Source organism: Gymnoscopelus braueri, assembly GCF_963280865.1.
Source record: "Gymnoscopelus braueri genome assembly, chromosome: 17".
Taxonomy (NCBI): Eukaryota; Metazoa; Chordata; class Actinopteri; order Myctophiformes; family Myctophidae; genus Gymnoscopelus; species Gymnoscopelus braueri.
This window is the reverse complement of record NC_137617.1, coordinates 48,958,474-48,973,142: the sequence shown is the minus strand read 5'-3', so window position 1 is coordinate 48,973,142 and position 14,669 is coordinate 48,958,474. Positions and strand designations below refer to the sequence as shown.

Sequence of the window (14,669 nt, the reverse complement as noted above, 5' to 3'; positions counted from 1 at the left end):
TAAAGTATAAAGTTCAGATTGTCATGTCCGACTCGTTTCTTTCCATCCAGCTTCCACATACAGACAGAGTGTCATCGGTCACCCTCCTGCTGCTGGAGAGACGGACCAGAAGAAAGTCAGAACCAAGCTGATCAAGTTCCTGATGAAAAGGCCCACCATGCAGTCCCTCAAGGATAAAGGCTACATCCGAGGTCATTATTATCATTAACCTTTATTTAACCAGCAGAAACATTGAGACGTGAGTCTCTTTTCAACAAGAAATTGACAGACATAAAAAAGGACATTACAATACAAAGCACAGCCATATATGGCTGATAGACTACTGATATTACTCACATAGGTACATTAAAAGTACAAATACAAATACGCTAATTTGAGACGGGGTCTGGAGGTCGTTCCAAGACCGAGGGCCAAAGTACGATGGGCTCCTTTTTCCTGCCTCTGTACGCATGTGTTGATTTTGTTGACTAAAACTATGACGAAAAATGTCTGTCGACTACCTGGTCATCCTGGGTGCGCGCGGGTGTCACAGACCGAAAAAAGCTGATCTACAAGCTCACAACGTGTTGCAGCGTGATGCGTTGTGAGCTTGTAGATCGGCTATTTTCGCCATGCTGCCAAGAGAAAATAATTTCGATGCCATTACGGCCCGCCACCAAAAAATATTTTAGTCAACTAAATCAACTGTACATTTTGTCACACACATGCACTCACATGCACACACGCACACATGCACACACACACACATGCACACACGCACACATGCACACGCATACATGCACACATGCACGCACACGCATACACACGCGCGCATACAGATTACAGACATGCCATGCATTCTTCAAGGACCTCCATAAATAGGGACACAGACAGACAGACAGACAGACAGAGAGTTGTGAGAGTTTCGGCTTTTAGACAACCATCAGTCCAACCGAACTTCCCACCGACTGGGCACAGCACTCCCTCAGGTCCTCAGGCGATACACACACACACACGCACGCACGCACACGCACACACACACACACACACACACTCACGCATACACACGCACACGCTCACGCACACACACACACACACACACACACACACACACACACACACACAAACACACACACACACACTCGCACACACACACACACACACACACACGGAAAGCCTCCTTTAGACTTTAGACTTTATTGTCCCACAATAAAATTAAAGTAAATTATTAGTAAATAATTTTCCACAGCCACTGTACTTTCGTTTTGATAACAAAACCTACAACAGCACGCATTGAGCACACAATCAACAACAATATAACAACACACATTGAGCACACAATACAAGAACAATATAACAACACACATTGAGCACACAATACAAGAACAATATAACAACAATACAACAACAATACAGTAACAATGACAGCAGAAAAAGACCGGCATCCATTCACACTGAGGCCTGTTCAGCGACGGCTGCTGTTTAAGGTGGACATGACCTCAGGTAACTCACTGCAACCAGAGACCTTATGCACCTCAGTGTTCTGTACCAGCAGAGACCTTATATACCTCAGTGTTCTGTACCAGCAGAGACCTTATGTACCTCAGTGTTCTGTACCAACAGAGACCTTATGTACCTCAGTGTTCTGTACCAACAGAGACCTTATGTACCTCAGTGTTCTGTACCAACAGAGACCTTATGTACCTCAGTGTTCTGTACCAGCAGAGACCTTATTTATAGTCCCCAGGACTTTTTTGTGTTATCCTTTTAGCTTTAATGTCATACTGTACCACATGCTGTTTACATGCTGTGCTGTTTTTAACTTTTCTTTGTGTTCATCATGAATGTTGTGATCTCTCCCTCTAGACAACGTGTTTGGCTGTCATCTGTCCACGCTCTGCGCACAAGAGAGAACCACCGTCCCCAGCTTTGTGGAGAAATGCATCAACGCCGTGGAAACGAGAGGTAAAGTAAACTCCCACTTCTTATGTTGTCGTCTGAATTCGATCAGACCCAAGCCTGAAAATAGCAGATCTACAAGCTGCATTCATTAGAAGCTTGTAGATCTGCTATTTTTCGCACGTCACGAAGCGACATATAAATGCGGCTTTACGCTGTGCGTTAGAAACAGTGGATACCGGTGGACTGACTGTGTGTGTTGCTGGTTGTTGTGTTGTCCAGGTTTAGATATTGATGGTCTGTACAGAGTGAGTGGGAACCTGGCGGTCATCCAGAAGCTCCGCTACAAGGCTGATCACGGTAAGGACAATGACCTTTGACCTTAAAGCGGCACTATGTAACTTTCTTTTAATGAATCCATTAAAATGTTGTCCAATCTGTATGGTCGAGTATGTTAATACAATATAACTTATACAATCTGTATGATAGAGTATGTTAATACAATATAACTTATACAATCTGTATGATAGAGTATGTTAATACAATATAACTTATATAATTGGGGTGGTTGCATCTCTCACCTAGTGGTGAGAGTGGAGCAAGTGGAGCTTACTATGAAACCGTGCTCGGGTTGTGTGTCTGTGTGCAGTATTGTGTGCACAGCCTGTGTGCAGCCGCGCCCCCATGGGACTCACGCTCTCATTGGCTGCTGACAGATCTCAGAGTGCACTACAGTGTGGCTGAAATCCGCCTGCCCCTGGGTGACTAATTACACTCCTCTGAGAGAAATATAGCAGCTACAGTCAAAAAATAACACATCTAAAAAAAAGCATCTACACTAGTTCATCTATTGGGATATCTAAGAATTCCATGTCATTTGTGCATATTTCAGGCCGGATGGCAAAGTTGAAAACGCCTTAGTTTCAGGACAGTTTTAGATTTCTTCTTGCTAGCTAGCTATGCTGTAACATGGGAAGCCTTCTTGTGGCGGCCCTGTTCACACTAATTTAACTGTACCACCCACTTCCAGTGGTATAAAGTAACTAAGTACATTTACTTAAGTACTGTACTTGATTAAAATGTTGAGGTATTTGTACTTTACTTGAGTATTTCCAATTTCCAATACTTTTACTTCTACTCCGCTACATCTCAGAGGCAAATATTGTACTTTTACTCCACTACAATTATTTGAAAACTTTAGTTACTTGTTACTTTTCAGATATAAATTATGACATAATGAAACACACATTAACCACTTTAACCCTATTTTATACCTAGGCTATTTGAAAATAGCCGATCTACAAGCCCACAACGCGTCGCGATGCGACGCGTTGTGAGCTTGTAGATCTGCTATTTTCAAATATTTTGTACTTTTACTTTTGGTACTTTAAGTACATTTTGATGCCAATACTTTTGTACTTTTACTCAAGTAAATTTCTAATTCTGGACTTTTACTTGTAACGGAGTATTTTTATATTGCAGTATTGATACTTTTACTTAAGTAAAGAATTTGAGTACTTTTTCCACCACTGCCCACTTCTCTACAATTGCTCATTCCTTTCTATTCTTCTTATTGTTATTTTCGCTTCCCGCGTCTTCCTTGTGTTGTAATGTGTTGTGTTGTGTTGTAATGTGTTGTGTTGTGTTGTGTTGTAATGTGTTGTGTTGTAATGTGTTGTGTTGTGTTGTAATGTGTTGTGTTGTGTTGTAATGTGTTGTGTTGTGTTGTAATGTGTTGTGTTGTGTTGTGTTGTAATGTGTTGTGTTGTGTTGTGTTGTAATGTGTTGTGTTGTGTTGTAATGTGTTGTGTTGTGTTGTAATGTGTTGTGTTGTGTTGTAATGTGTTGTGTTGTAATGTGTTGTGTTGTGTTGTAATGTGTTGTGTTGTGTTGTAATGTGTTGTGTTGTGTTGTAATGTGTTGTGTTGTAATGTGTTGTGTTGTGTTGTGTTGTAATGTGTTGTGTTGTGTTGTAATGTGTTGTGTTGTGTTGTAATGTGTTGTGTTGTGTTGTAATGTGTTGTGTTGTGTTGTAATGTGTTGTGTTGTGTTGTAATGTGTTGTGTTGTGTTGTAATGTGTTGTGTTGTGTTGTAATGTGTTGTGTTGTGTTGTAATGTGTTGTGTTGTGTTGTAATGTGTTGTGTTGTGTTGTAATGTGTTGTGTTGTGTTGTAATGTGTTGTGTTGTGTTGTAATGTGTTGTGTTGTGTTGTAATGTGTTGTGTTGTGTTGTAATGTGTTGTGTTGTGTTGTAATGTGTTGTGTTGTGTTGTAATGTGTTGTGTTGTGTTGTAATGTGTTGTGTTGTGTTGTGTTGACATTGTGTTGAACAGAGGAGCTGGACCTGGAGGACGGCCAGTGGGACGATGTTCACGTCATCACTGGAGCTCTGAAGCTGTTCTTCAGAGAGCTGCCTGAGCCTCTGTTCCCGTACAACCACTTCAACGACTTCATCACAGCCATCAGTGAGTGATGCCGAGACCACCACACTCATGGATTAACCCATTAAGACCTGAGGCCGCATCTAAAAAAAATCTAAATCCAAACAATTTTTCGGAAAAAAATATTAAAAAATAATTTTCACGATTTTTCAAAAATAGCAGATCTACAAGCTCATAGCGCGGCACTCGGTGCCGCGCTATGAGCTTGTATATCTGCTATTTTTGAATAGCCAAATAAATCTAAAGTGACACAGGTCTCAATGGGTTAAAGGAGTTCACCCAAAAAATTACTTATTTTCTGTCTATTACACAATCCATGAAGCCTTGAATTCATGGAGATTTTACTTTTACTTTCACTTCTTTCAACACTTTCAAGATTCATTTATTTGTTTTATGTTCAAAAATAGCAGATGTATAAGCTCGAGCTTGTACATCTGCTATTTTTGAGAACCACTGTTCTAAAGTTGCTACAGTATATACAGGTATATACACAGGTACTGTATATAGCTAAAATCTATGCTTTTTCCCCGGTTATTGTCAGTATGTACATGATGAGGGTTGAATGTTTAATACCTGGTCTTATACGAACCCAGGACTACAATACTAAAGTGTGTTAATGCTTGTCTCCTGGTCTTATAGGAACTAAAGTGTGTTAATGCTTGTCTCCTGGTCTAATAGGAACTAAAGTGTGTTAATGCTTGTCTCCTGGTCTAATAGGAACTAAAGTGTGTTAATGCTTGTCTCCTGGTCTTATAGGAACTCAGGACTACAATACTAAAGTGTCTTACTTTCATCAACTGGTCCGGTCTCTGCCTCCACCAAATTTCCATACCATGGAGCTCCTGTTTGGACATCTACGCAAGTATGTGTGTCTGTGTTATGACACCAGTTTGTGCTTGTTCTTACTGCTGTGAAACGTCATGATAAGTATACTTAACTTTATTTATATAGTACTTTTCAAACATTGGAGTGCAAGCTGTACTGTACAGATTAAAAACAAACAAAAAACATCAGCAAAGTGCTGTACAACACGTTGCAAAATAATATATAACAACAGAGCAATACAGTAAAAACTAAAACATAATTGTTCAATATAATTCAATCATCTTAGAAAAGATACTAATTACAAGCTAGATTGAAGGGATGTGTTTTCAACTGCCATTTAAAAATACAGTAATTTGTTGTTGGTGGTTGAAGTTTATGTGAAGCAATGTTGACCAGCACAGAGTAAGTTTGTACCTTTGGAAAACAAGCTAGTCAGAAACGTACCTACGTATATACTGTAGTATGCTCCTCAAAAAAGTCTTATTTCCCTGAACCGGTTATTTTCCAAAGGTTGCAATCATTCAAAGATTATGTTTTTTCAATCCATACACTTGGCTCTCATTGACTTCAATGCGTTCTATTGAAAGTTTGAGTCCAGTTTGCCTCCCAGTGCCAATTAGGGCGGATTCAGACTATGGTCCCGGGTGCGCACCCCGGACCACTTGTGATAGTGTGAACGTTGCGTACCGTTCCCCCGGAACGGGTCACCGTTCCGTACCCGGTACCGCCCGGGGAGGTAGTCTCGGGTCGGATTGCTGCGCACTCGGGTACGGAACAAATAACTCCATAAATAAATGTAAACAAAAGTTTAAGAAGTATTGAAAATTGCAGATCTACAAGCTCACAACGTGGCGCAAAGCGACGCGTTGTCAGCTTGTAGATCTGCTATTTTTCACCAGTTAGGGTCCCGGGCAAACGTCTTAAGTTCTCTTTTGGGTCTAAAAGGTTTGGGAACCACACTGACCCCCACAGGGTTATTGAATGTGGAGAAGATAAACATAATGACAGCTGTAGAACTCATACAGTATCTCCTCTCTTCTCTGTTTTCAGGGTTATCGAGTGTGGAGAAGACAACCGCATGACGGTGCAGAACGTGGCCATCGTGTTCGGCCCCACTCTGCTCCGTCCGGAGATGGAGTCGGCCAACATCACCATGCACATGGTGTTCCAGAACCAGATCGTGGAGTTCGTCCTCAACGAATACGAGCACATCTTCCATTCCAGCTGAACACGTCTTAACCCATTAAGACCTGAGGCGATTCTTTAAAAAAAATCTAAATCCTAACAGTTTTTTGAAAAAACAATTTAAAAAAAATGTTCACGATTTTTCAAAAATAGCAGATCTACAAGCTCGTAGCGCGGCACTCGGTGCCGCGCTATGAGCTTGTATATCTGCTATTTTTGAATAGCCTAAAGAAATCTAAAAGTGACACAGATGCGTCACAGGTATCAATGGGTTAAAACTCCTCTGTAAAAAAGAAAAGAAAATGACGTGTCTTTCAGACGGTCAGATAAGACGACCTGCTTCATAGAGCTTCTCATGCACTTTCAACAGCCTCAGAGTGGATAAACACCTGTTACAAATACACATGAGCCAATTATTTTTATTTCCCCCCCACAATATTTTATCCAGTTAAACCCTATGTGTTTTAGTTGTGCGTCAAATAGCGAAAAGCAGACGATCTACTAGCTCATTGCGATGTGTTGTTTTGACCTTGTAGATCTGCTATTTTCACCGAATGTAAATGATAAATGGTGCATTTATATATAGCGCGTTGATCCAATTAAAGCGCTTTACAATCAATGTGCATTACATTGACCCAGTCACGCACCGACGGACGGCGGAGGAAACCATGCGAGGCACCAACCTGCTCGTCGGGAGCAGTTAGCGGTTCAGTGTCTTGCTCAAGGACACTTCGACAGTAACACAGGGGGAGCCGGGGATCGAACCAGCGGAACCGTCCGATTCCCAAGCGGCCCAAGCCCTTACCTCCTGAGCCACTGCTGTGCCGCTCTCTTTTATTTTGGCGAAATGTGCGCCTATTTTCTCCGAATGTTCACCTATTCTGACTCGGAATAAGTACGCTATAGGGTTCATGTGGTTAGAACATGTTTTAATCATTTGTAAAAGCACATTATTAGACGTATATGTGGCAGTATTGTGGTGATTGGAAACCAAGTCACCTTTGGGTTTCTGTCTTCTGAATTAGAAAGTGTAGTGGAGAAATAACTAGCTCTGATTCTTCTTGCTCCTTTAAAGCCATTTAGACCAGGAACTCATCTGTGTCATTTTTACATTTCTTTGGCTATTAAAAAAATAGCAGATCTATAAAGCGCGGCACCGAGTGCCGCATGAGCTTGTAGATCTGCTATTTTTTTTTTAATCGTGAACATTTTTGCAAATCTTTGAATATATATGTTTTTTAAAGCGAACATTTTTAACTGAAATCTTTGCTTCTGGGGGGATTCTACAAATGCCTTCTGTCTTTTCATGTCAAGGACCCCCCAAAATTATATGTATTTGTCCGCCGACCCCCATCTCAAAATATGTAGTTCCAGGGACCCCCCAGAAGCAAGGATTTGAGTTACAAATGTTCGCTTTAAAAATATATATGTATTCAAAGATTTGCACAAAATATTCACGATTTTTCAAAAATAGCAGATATACAAGCTCATAGAGCTTGTATATCTGCTATTTTTGAATAGCCAAAGTATAAAATATGGATAAAAAATATGGATAAAGTGGTTACAAAGATGCATTCCCGGATTGAAGGGTTAAGAATTAATAATTTTCTGTCTGACCAGCTGTATGCTGCAGAATTCACCTTTTAGCATTATTTGTAATGTTTTGTTTTTGTTTTATCGTTTGACTACAATGATTGTAGCGTATAACACCCCCCCAAGTCTGGAAGACCTGGAATGACCCTTTTAATGAGTTTGTTTTTTTCACACACGATCAAACAAAATGTTTATTTTAGACGATTTGGAAGATTGCTTTTTTTTAATGTTGGCTCAGATTTTTATGTTGTACAATTTTCATGTGTATCATGGATGGCAATAACTCAGAGAAACTATGCTAATTTCTCACTTTTCACTTTTACCTGTTGTTTGTCTGTCAATGTAATATAGATGTTTATAAAAGAAATATTAATACAAAGAGCTTGTTATGAATTTCTCATTGATATATATAGGATATTCCCGCCACTAGGCTGTCAGATGACACAAAATTATTCAGTTCTGCTGTACTTGAATAATCCATAGAGGCTTTATTCTGTATTAACACCATAGAATGATCATCTCTAGCAATACATTTTAAAATAATAGTTGGCTAAAGCTATTGGCCAGTGAGAATTCTGGTAATAATGAAACAAGAAAAGATCTTACAAGAGATTATTATGTGTCTTGTAAATAGAGATAGCATATTTATGCTGTACATTTGCTGGAAATGCACATTTTCCTTTTAATAAAAGTAACTTTGTTTAAAAAAAAAAGAAAGAAAATACAACTGATTTCTCTGTTGAAAATAACACACGTCCTAGTTTTTGTTGTCAAAGTGTATATTGATCTGTGGAAGGGACTCTTTGCTTTTCTTCAGTGTTTCTGTCCACTTCCAGTGGTGGAAAAAGTACTCAATTGTTTTACTTAAGTAAAAGTATCAATACTGCAGTGTAGAAGTACTCGGTTACAAGTAAAAGTCTGAAATTAAAAATGTACTTGAGTAAAAGTACAAAAGTATTGGTATCAGAATGTACTTAAAGTACCAAAAGTAAAAGTACTAAAATGTTTGAGCTTGTAGATCGGCTATTTTCAAATAGCCTAGGTATAAAATAGGGTTAAAGTGGTTGATGTATGTTTTATAATGTAATAATTTATATCTGCAAAGTAACTAGTAACTAAAGTTTTCAAATAATTGTAGTGGAGTTAAAAGTACAATATTTGCCTCTGAGATGTAGTGGAGTAGAAGTAAAAGTATTGGAAATGGGAAATACTCAAGTAAAGTACAAATACCTTATAATTGTACTTAAGTACAGTACTTAAGCAAATGTACTTAGTTACTTTCCACCACTGTCCACTTCACAGGTGATTGTTTCACCCCAGCTTGAACTGTTTACAATGATGGACAGTAACTAAGTAGGCCTACAGCTTGGATACAACATTGTAGATCAGCTTTTTTTGTATTATTACTATTATTAATTTGGGGGTCCTTGACATGGAAAAGTTTGAGAACCACTGAGTTGTGTAGTACAGCCAACTACACAACTCTACACCTTATATATAAAGAGTTGTGTAGTTGAATTGAATTTACACTGTATATTCAATTCCAGAGCCATATAGAGAAAATCATGTCATTACCACCCAGTCACTGGATTGTGACAACAATACAACACAATATGAAAGTTGTGTGTCAGTGAATATAATGTATTATTCATTTATATTGTATATACTATATTATTTGACAGCCAGTTAACATGAAGATGGATGCATATTATTTGTATACACTTGTGTCAACAAACAAACAAACAAACAAACAAAAAACTAACTAACTAAATTAAAACAGAACATATTCATTAATAGAAGTTCTAATATAGATCAACTAGTTTATTCACATCCATTCATAAAGTCTCTTTCCACCACCAGTACATTGATTTATCCACTGTCGTATGACGGCGTCGCGCGACTAAAATAGCAGATCTACAAGCCCACAACGCAGTGTGGTTCATCATTACCCTCCACACTTGAGTTACGTTGTGATGCAAAATGCATTAAAAGTGGATGATGGCGCCCTCTGGTGGTCGATCTACCGAGTCTATGTAATATAAAGCGTTGGCTTTATTTATTGTTAGCGTTATTTTAGCTTCATAATAACTTGGGTTTGTATTCTTGTAGTACAAGACTGGTGATTATTTAACACAACTGTTGGATTTATTGAAACAAATAACAGTTTTATAATAAATGCAGAACGTTTTTACTTCATTTTAGGAGCTAGCAGGCTACCGGATGTAAACACGATGAGTCAAGTCAAATGTTCTGTTAAAAGCGAGCAGTCCTCCAGCCACGTCCGGTGAAGGGTTCTCAAAATAAAATCCTACTCTGCGCGTCAATTTTTTAGAGCACGATTTTATTTTGAAAACCCTCCGCCGGAAGTGACTGGAGGACTGCTCGCTTTTAACAGAACATTTGACTTGACTCATTGTGTTTACATCCGGTAGCCTGTTAGCCTGCTAGCTTCTAAAATGAAGTAAAAACGTCCTGCATTTATTATAAACCTGTTCTTTATTTAACAGTTGTGTTAAATAATCGCCAATATTGTATTACAAGAATAGTAACCCAAGTTATTATGAAGCTAAAATAACGCTCACAATAAATAAAGCCAACGCTTTATATTATATAGACTTGGTAGATCAACCGCCAGAGGGCGCCATCGTCCACTTTATAATGCATTTTGCATCACAACGCCACTCAAAGCACAGAGTGTGGGAAGGTAATGATGAACCACAGGAGGGCGACACTGAGCCGTGGTCCTTTTCTGAGTGTCGAAGAAGAGAAACCAGGAAGCGGGCTTTCTGGTGAAAACAATAGCAGATGTACAAGGCCACAACGCGTCGCATCCTCCACGCGTTGTGGGCTTGTAGATCTGCTATTTTAGGCGCGCGACGCCGTCATACGACAGCGGATAAATCAATGTACTGGTGGTGGAAAGTGACTTCATGAATGGATGTGAATAAACTAGTTGTTCTATATTAGAACTTCTATTAATGAATATTAATTAATATGTTCTGTGTTTTCATTTAGTTAGTTAGTTAGTTAGTTAGTTAGTAAGTTAGTAAGTTAGTTAGTTAGTTAGTTAGTAAATGAGTAAGTTAGTTAGTTAGTTAGTTAGTTAGTTAGTTAGTTTGTTTGTTGACACAAGTGTATTAAAATAATATGCATAACTGGCTGTCACCAGTTAATATATTAATTATAGTAAATATACAGTATAAATGCACAATACATTATATTCACTGACACACAACTTTCAATTATAACATAAAAAAGCTCAGGGGACTTTTTTCCATTGTGGTCCTATTCAATTCAACAATATAATACAATAACACAATAATACATGTCTTCAACAAACAGTTCTGCTCTGTGGAAAACCACTGCTCTTACAAATACAACCGCCTGAACACGTGTGTGATTTGAATAAAATATATAGAATTGAATTGAATGGACCATGCTGCATTGATGCATGTATACAGTCAGTATACAGTGAATAGAATGGACCATGCTGCATTGATGCATGTATACAGTCAGTATACAGTGAATAGAATGGACCATGCTGCATTGATGCATGTATACAGTCAGTATACAGTGAATAGAATGGACCATGCTGCATTGATGCATGTATACAGTCAGTATATAGTGAATAGAATGGACCATGCTGCATTGATGCATGTATACAGTCAGTATACAGTGAATAGAATGGAACATGTTGCATTGATGCATGTATACAGTCAGTATACAGTGAATAGAATGGACCATGCTGCATTGATGCATGTATACAGTCAGTATACAGTGAATAGAATGGACCATGCTGCATTGATGCATGTATACAGTCAGTATACAGTGAATAGAATGGACCATGTTGCATTGATGCATGTATACAGTCAGTATACAGTGAATAGAATGGACCATGCTGCATTGATGCATGTATACAGTCAGTAAGTATACAGTGAATAGAATGGACCATGCTGCATTGATACATGTATACAGCCAGTATACAGTGAATAGAATGGACCATGCTGCATTGATACATGTATACAGCCAGTATACAGTGAATAGAATGGACCATGCTGCATTGATGCATGTATACAATCAGTATACAGTGAATAGAATGGTCCATGTTGCATAGCTGAATCTGGGCAGCAATCTGCTGGGTGAAGCTGAAAACTGAATTCCCCCCACGGGATCAAATAGGTCACATTTTTAGGTTGTTCAGACTAACATGTATCTTTACTGGTGATGTTTGATAAAAGAATAACCCTGATTGGCTGCTGAGTGAACGAGGATGTGAAATTAAAGTTTGGGGAATGGAAACCTGAACCTGAACTTACCACTGAAGCTTCTTACTGGAAACTAACACACACACACACACACACACACACACACACACACACACACACACACACACACACACACACACACACACACACACACACACACACACACACACACACACATCTCTGAGGTTTCACAGCAGTTGACACTGATACTGCTGACTGTTGCTGAACTGAATATGTGACGCATAAATCTGATGATTTGTACATTTGTCATGCTGACTGCTTATTCATTTGTATTATAGCTGGCTTTTCAATTCCTATTCCTTTTGATTTTGTGTTGCATGTTTGCTTTTCTTTATTATTTCATTTGAGTTGCAGTGTTTTGAAGCCAGTCTATGGTAGCAGTGTCAGCAGTTCAGCATGGAGGACTCCCATTGGATAAGTGAGTGGAACAGGTGCAGGGCATGAGCTAATTAGGAAGGCTCTCCCTATTTAAGGGCTACTGTTGACGAGAGAGGCAGTTTTGCCCGGGCCACGGAACAGCACAGACCTTCAAGGACAGAGGAGGAAGGACCTGGACTCACACGGAAACCAACCCCCCCCCCCCTCTAGATTGGAAAGGGATGTAGATTTATTCTGCTTTGATTGGATTTTAGACATTGGAACCCCTGGCATTTAATGACAGCATCTTACAGTTTTAAATGGCTTTTAACACTGGACTGCTCTGAAAGACCCCTTTCCCCATTGAACATTGGATTTGTGCTTTCCCCTCCCACTGCTCTGCTTTTATCAGTTTTTAGGTCGAATAAAAGAACATTGACTTTGGACTTCTTGCCTCACTGTGTGGTTTTGTGTGGTGTTTCCCCATATATGGTCACTGTTTAGAACCCAAGCCTTTGGCTTCTTTTATTCACACTATTGTGTAACACATTCATAAACTCACTGACAATTACATCAAACCAGTGTGAGTGCTTTGTTCTAACAAGACATGTAGTGGTGTCTGAAAGTTTATGAACCCTTTAGAATGTTCTGTTTCTGCTTAAAATGTGAAATAAAACAGCAAGTAGATAAAGAGAACCCAGTTAAACAAATGACACAAAGAATATTAAACATTACCAGTGGTGGGAAAAGTACTCAAATGTTTTATTTAAGTACAAGTATCAATACTGCAATGTAGAAGTACTCTGTTACAAGTAAAAGTCCGGAATAAAAAATGTACCAAAAGTACTAAAATGTTTGAAAATAGCAGATCTACAAACTCACAACGATGTGACGCGTTGTGAGCTTGTAGATCGGCTATTTTCAAATAACGTAGGTGTAAAATAGGGGTGAAGTGGTTAATGTATGTTTTATAATGTAATAATTTATATCTGAAAAGTAACTAACAAAAGTTTTCATAAATTGTAGTGGAGTAAAAGTACAATATTTGCCTCTGGGATGTAGTGGAGTAGAAGTAAAAGTATAGTCAATTGGAAATAGTCTCGGAAAGTAAAAGTACCTAAAAATACAGTACTTGAGTAAATGTACTTAGTTATTTTACACCACTGAACATTACCATGATCATCTATTTTTCATGGAAACTTGTCACGATAAGGCTCAGGGACAGGTAAGGACCCATAATGCAGGAACAAACAGGAAACCAAGTGACGAAATGGAACCAAACTTTACTTAAATAAACAAGAAACATAAGTACACCTTCACAGAGTGAACAACAAATCACTTGAACTCCTGTGTAGACGTTACAATACATCTACCTTGACCCTTGACCTTGAATGAGTGTCTGTGAGTTGGAGGTCTGAAGTGAAACTCTGTGCTTCTTAAAAATGTAAACATACACTCACCTGACCGACCACCGAACGACCGTCTGAACGACCACCGACAGATTATTATCTATATTTCAGGGGTCTTCAATGTTTTTCAGGCCAAGGACCCCTTAGCTGAGAGAGAGAGATGAAGCAGGGACCCCCACTACATATTGTATAACATTGTGTTGCAGATTAAACTTTTTTTCATAAATAGCTGGATTCATGTTGTGTGTAAACATTTTTATTTGCAGATAGTTAACCTTTAAACCCTCAATATTTAGTGAACTTGACAGTTGGCTCTGTACTTGTTTCCCTCTACACCGACTCCCCCCGCACTGCGAGGCGTTGTGAGCTTGTAGATCTGCTATTTTTGCCTAATGTTCCCCATCATACAAAGATTTGGCGGACCCCCTGTAGTAACTCTGAGGACCCCCTAGGGGTCACGGACCCCCTGTTGAAGACCCCTGATCTTGTGTATATTGTATTGTTGTTGCTGCTCAGTCTTGTGGACATCAATATCAATATTTAACTGCTTTGAGGGACAAACAGACAAAACATAACCACGCCGTCGGGCTACATTGTAACCTAGGTGCCCGGACCGCTACGCCAGTGATCCGGGCCTTGTATTTACATTTTAAATACAGTTTAAATAGTGACAAATGGTCTGAAACACATTGTT

The 14,669-nt window shown here is 39.0% G+C and overlaps 1 protein-coding gene across 1 annotated transcript in view; it reads left to right on the top strand.

The window, feature by feature from the left end:
- arhgap27 (Rho GTPase activating protein 27) overlaps positions 1-8,620 on the top strand; it is an 83,632-nt gene extending 75,012 nt beyond the window's left edge. The window contains exons 16-22 of the mRNA XM_080455891.1: positions 51-191; positions 1,846-1,944; positions 2,161-2,238; positions 4,213-4,344; positions 5,077-5,182; positions 6,196-6,384; positions 6,607-8,620. Of these exons, the coding sequence (XP_080312017.1) occupies positions 51-191; positions 1,846-1,944; positions 2,161-2,238; positions 4,213-4,344; positions 5,077-5,182; positions 6,196-6,373 (734 nt within the window). The 3' untranslated portion in view covers positions 6,374-6,384; positions 6,607-8,620. The remainder of the gene's footprint in view (positions 1-50; positions 192-1,845; positions 1,945-2,160; positions 2,239-4,212; positions 4,345-5,076; positions 5,183-6,195; positions 6,385-6,606) is intronic.
- Positions 8,621-14,669: the final 6,049 nt, after the last annotated feature.